We start from the raw sequence: 5,277 nt of genomic DNA on the forward strand, positions 1-5,277 counted from the left end.
GGAGAGGCGGGGGGTGGGTGGGGGAGTGTGTGGGGTGGGTGAGGACGGTCCTCCGTCTCCGTCCCTCGTGTCTCTGGCAGGAATCTGGGAACAAACGGGGAGCTTCACGGCGGCGGCACTTCAGAGGGGGCGGAGCGAGGGCGGGGTCAGACTCACTTCTAAGGCTTCGTATGGCATGTCCCGCTAAAAGCTACCAGCTCCAACCAGAGACCACCTGCTTAAAACCTGGTGTCTGGCTGGGGACTCTGTAATCCACACTGAACCGGTCCTGACCTCCCGTCCTCCGCCGAGCCCCTCGTCTACTCTGACCCCTGTTGGACTCTAGAAGGCACTGGTTTGGACTTGTTTCTCCACATTCTAACAGCTAAGAAGAGCAATCGAGGCAATGAGGAACACAAACACTCGGACCAGCCGAGGGGGGAGGGGGTCCAGCTGGCTCCCACCGATGCTACCGGTTTTGCTTCACGCGCCTGGTGGTGTCACAGCGGTTTGAACAGTCTGCTAACGGCAGAGGCATTTGAAGATGTAAACRTTGACAAGGCTAACATCAGAATAGGCGAAGACGGAATAAAAAAAACAAAAAAAGAAGAAGAAAAGTCGGTGCTGAAACGACGGGTCAGCTGTTCGGTTCTTTTCTCACAGCTGGAATGTGAACTGGAAAGTCTGGAGCTTCATCCCCAGCTGGTTATTTACACAGTGAACAGAACTAAGCTCTACTCTACACAACACGTGTGGCTGGTTCTGGAGTACGTCTGGAATGATCTAATGAGCAGTTAGATAAAGTTTACACTTCTACGTCCTCGTTCAAGTAGCTAAGTAAAGTGTCTATTTTAGGCTCTGTTTAACGACCCCGAAGTTTTTTAAAAAACCTGATTTTCTGCTGGGTTTGAATTAAATGTCTGAAGTCAGCTCTGTTAGCATGTTAGCGTGAAAATTAAGGAAGTATTCACTGAATGTTTATTTATAGCTGACTGAAGCCGGGAAAAACAAAACGAGGCTCAATTTCAGTGAATTTTTCAGACGTCGAGATAAAATTCAATGTGATAGTAGCCTTTAGCCATTTGTAAGACATGCTCTTTATGCTAATAACTGTAAGATTTTTAAATCCTAGGAATTATTACGTTTTATCCTGTATTTGTCACTAATGAAAAATGACCTTCAGTGTTAAGATTTCAAATCTTAAAACTTGACAAAGTTGTTAATAACTGAGAGGAACAAAAAAAAAAAAATTTTTATGTGGAAATGTCAAGCGCTTTTTACACAACTCCCGCTTACGCACCCTGTCAATCACAGTGTGACAAAAGCATTTAGTACAACTAATTAAAACTAAACATATTAAAAAATAATAAAGCAGTGGAGCTATAAAAACTACTTCAATCAATAAGWAAAAAATCAAAGTCTTAGAAATAAATTATGTGACGTTTATTTTTATTTACTTATTGTTTTAGTCAGGAAACTGTCCTATTTGTTCGCATTAAGGGGCGGGGCTTAACGTTCAGCAGCCAGCCACTAGGGTGCACTTGTCATTTGTGACTTCAACTTCTAGCTTTTGGTCCCGTTTTTAGTTTTGATGAGTTAAGAATGTTTTTTCCTCTGTTTTGTGTCRTTATTGTTGATGTTCACCAGCTGAGCGGCGTGGTGTAGATATTTTTTGTGTTTTGGCTAGAACAGCGTCGAGAAAGAAAAAATACAAAGCAATAGATGGAACTTTAGTTTACAAAGTTAAAACTATCATCTACACTAAATTTAGAATGTTTTWAACAGATAATTTATTCCCTATTGACGTAAAAGCTTCCTTCTGCAGCTCCACATTAATGACAAAACAGAACAAGTCAGGGTTAGGTTTCATTTCCCTTTGAGATCGTTTAGCCTCTCAGTTATTAACAACTTTAAACACAAACCTTTACACAAAAAAGGCACCATTTTGGGTGATTTCTAGGACAYGAAGTGTTAGTGAGCTGCTATTTTATCATTTTTGCAAAGATCCGTACCTTGAGTCCATACCGAATATGAAAATTGATTTAAAAGTTTGTAGATGGAGGTGCAAACACAGCAGAAAATGATGKTTTTTCAAAGCTTTGGGAGTAAAGTAGTCAGGGCCCGAGGCTCAAATGCGCTGAGGAGGCGACAGATGCTCAGAGCTCTACTTTGTTCCAGTCAGGCAGTGAAGAAGAGCTGAGTTTTCTCAGTGACGGTCACTTTCCTACATTTCCTCTTTACTTTTGCTCGACTCCTTCGAGTGAATCTTCATAAGTCARAAGTAACATTTTTACAGTTTTGTACAGTTAAAAAACAACAGGTGTTATTTGATTAAACTGAGCAACACAAACGTCTCGTACTTGCAGCGCATTTGTGCCTTAAAACTAAATTCTGTACAAAAAGCTACAATCCTATCGCTCTGTTTTCTACATGCTACTGACAGAATACAAGGTTTGAATAGACTGTATGCAAAAAGCTTCAGTGTATAAGAAATATAGCTTCCATTCCTTCTGTCATCTGCATTTTTAGTCTCCTCTTCTTTTTTTCCTTTTCTTYCTTTCTTTTTTACACATGTCGAGTCCAGAACTGAGATCAGATTCTCTGATCGTACAAAAATAAATAAATTGGACCACTTTCCCTTATGTTTGCTTTTTGTTCCAAGAGAAAAAACAAGTATTAAAAAAAAGCATTCAAAGTAAACGATATCTTTTTAAGCATTKTCATGTATTTAGAGTCCAGGTTTTCTCTGTGTTAAAAGGTCCCCTGCTATTTGAGCTGAAATGTGAACTTAAAACAAAATAAAATTAAAAAAACAACAAAAAAAACAGTTAAAAAACATCTGTTGCGACGAGCTCTAAGTGGCAGTAGAGAATTTGTCGCGTCTTTTTTCAGGAACTTCTTTGCTTCTCTTTTCTTTGAAATCAGTGGATCTTCTCAGAGCTGCTWACAAATAAATATGTTCTTTTTTTAAAGTCTCTTTAAGTAAAGATTTGTTTGTGTTACAGAAAGACAGGAGGAGGGAGTTTGGACGTGTGCGGCTGCTACTTGAAAATGTAGTTGATGAGGACCTGCAGGGCGATGAGGAAAACGATGATGACGAAGTCGCGCTGCTGGAGGAAGGAGCCGCTYTCCGTTCGGCCGACGGCACGACTCCGCAGCACGACGATGCTCCTGGAACACACACACAGGTGTTTGAATGGAAACACTGACGAGCGTGACGTCATCGTGCGGCTCAGAGCCGGTCTCACCTGTTGATATCCTCCTGGGTCTGCTTTATAGATTCAATGGCACTTTGAAGTTCACTGAGGTCGGCACCTTTCTTCCTCAGACGGCTGTTGTGTTTGCTTTTGYGTCCTGAACAAAACAGTAAACAATATACGTTGTTTGTTTTGATAAATCAAACTGTAGCGGYAAAGAACGACCAGGCCGGGGCCAGTCCTGGAACAGATCTAATGATCCYATGATGCTTGCTAAAATCCTTCTCTGTTTTATATTTTAATTTCAGACACAAAATCATACATAATTACATTTCATTGACAGATTTAAAGACGTTTTAAAAAGAGAAAAAAAGCAGCAAAGTCTTTGGAAGGAAAAACYAGGGTTGGGCAAAATCRTATTGTGTGCGATTRTCAGAAAAACCATCATCAATTAATGTTTTCCACTTTGTGATTAGTGTATTTTTTGTCATTCTTATAATGTATTAAAGGTCTTATTGTTCCATACTTTCCTAGCAGAGCACTTCGCTCTCAGACTGCAGGTTTACTTGTGCTTCCTGGAGTTTCTAAAAGTAGAATGGGAGGCAGAGCTTTCAGTTATCAAGCTCCTCTCTTGTGGAACCAACTTCCAGTTTCTGTCCATGAGGCTGACACTCTGTCTACTTTTAAGATTAGACTGAAGACTTTCCTTTTTGATAAATCCTATAGTTAGACTTAGGTTTCTTTAATTATTCCTTAGTTATTATAGTTAATTAGTTCTGCTGCTATAGGTAGACTGCTGGAGGACAAACTGACGACATTTCCTCACTCTGCTGTTGTCTTTAGTCACTCTCCTCCGCATATTTGTTTTTATTCTATCAATAGCAAGTTTTCTTTGTCTCTCTTCCAGAGGAAAATACACCTGGACCAGTCCTGTGTCTCTTTCCTGTCCCACAAACCCAGCCGGTCGAGGCAGATGGCCGCCTGTCCTGAGCCTGGTTCTGCTGGAGGTTTCTTCCTGATTAGCAGGGAGTTTTTCCTCTCCATCGTTTGATCTGGATGGGAGACTGTGATGAAGTGATTCAACGCCGTCTGCTGGCTTCTTTAGATATTTTTTTTTGTGTGTGTAAAGTGCCCTGAGATGATGTTCATTGCACTATATAAATAAACTGATTTGACGTTTTGTATGTAACGTGCAGCATTCTCACTATCAAGCATGCAGGTGAACCCAACGGTGGAAGGTGGTGTGGAGCTAACGCTAACCCCACAAACTTGTTTCATCACCTGAAACACCACCATAAACCAGAGGACAAATCCAGCTAAGAATAAAAACAAATCTACTCAGCCAAGAATCCACGCGGTACTAATCTGTCCCTTATGAGCAGCAAAGTGCTGGAAGGTGGTAACGCAGGGTGGGTCATGGCAGAGCATTTTATTAAAAATCTGCTGCCTCTCTACACTGTGGAAAAGGTGGGTTTGAATTCATATCTTACTATTTTAACCTGTTAAAATAAACTAGTTTAACTGATTAGGTGTAATCCTACAACACAGACTAACTGATTTAGAGTCAAAACACAATAATCATCTATTAACTGTTTTTGGATAAACGCCGCAATTAATCGTAAAATAATTTTTTGCCAGTATCACTCAACCCTATGAAAAACCTTTAAAACATGAAGACGTTTGCCTGAACAACAGAGTGTAGATAAAAGGACTGAAGTGATTGTGTATCTTTAAGCGTCTGTGTGAGTTTAACAGAGTGTGGCTCACGCTCACTGCCAGACGAGTCTTGGCGGTCGAGTTCAGGTGAAGAGCAGCCGCTCTCTGGGCTCTTGGGCTTCTCGCTCTTGTGTTTCCTCTTTGGCACCGTTACCTGTTTAAGCATGCACACATACACACGAACAGGTCAGACAGGCCTGGTGCTGCAGCTGAATGTAGATCAAATTTAAATACATTAATAAAACTGTGTTATATGCCATTAGCACCCAGTCGACACAGGTGAATGATAACAGCATTAGGCAACATTCAAAAGTAACACAYAGCTGGCATTTAAAAGTAACCAAACTGCCAAGAGCTGAAACATAAACTACTCAGTGATGAGTCA

The 5,277-nt window shown here is 40.8% G+C and overlaps 1 protein-coding gene and 1 long non-coding RNA gene across 9 annotated transcripts in view; one reads left to right on the top strand and one right to left on the bottom strand.

Annotated features, from left to right (window-relative positions):
* The first annotated feature begins 6 nt into the window (after positions 1–6).
* LOC106522565 (uncharacterized) lies at positions 7–4,119 on the top strand. The gene is made up of 3 exons (XR_001310797.1): positions 7–746; positions 2,985–3,167; positions 4,084–4,119. It is a non-coding gene; the product is annotated as an uncharacterized LOC106522565 (long non-coding RNA).
* osbpl8 (oxysterol binding protein-like 8) overlaps positions 2,613–5,277 on the bottom strand; it is a 110,743-nt gene continuing 108,078 nt past the window's right edge. For 7 of the 8 annotated variants that reach the window (XM_014015608.1, XM_014015606.1, XM_014015612.1 and 4 more), the window contains 3 exons: positions 4,944–5,046; positions 3,228–3,333; positions 2,613–3,150 (listed from right to left, as the gene is read on the bottom strand). In XM_014015608.1, the coding sequence (XP_013871062.1) occupies positions 3,021–3,150; positions 3,228–3,333; positions 4,944–5,046 (339 nt within the window). In that variant the 3' untranslated portion in view covers positions 2,613–3,020. The remainder of the gene's footprint in view (positions 3,151–3,227; positions 3,334–4,943; positions 5,047–5,277) is intronic. The other variant, XM_014015607.1, reaches the window with a different exon arrangement.

This window comes from Austrofundulus limnaeus, unplaced genomic scaffold (genome assembly GCF_001266775.1).
Source record: "Austrofundulus limnaeus strain Quisiro unplaced genomic scaffold, Austrofundulus_limnaeus-1.0 Scaffold132, whole genome shotgun sequence".
NCBI lineage: Eukaryota > Metazoa > Chordata > Actinopteri > Cyprinodontiformes > Rivulidae > Austrofundulus > Austrofundulus limnaeus.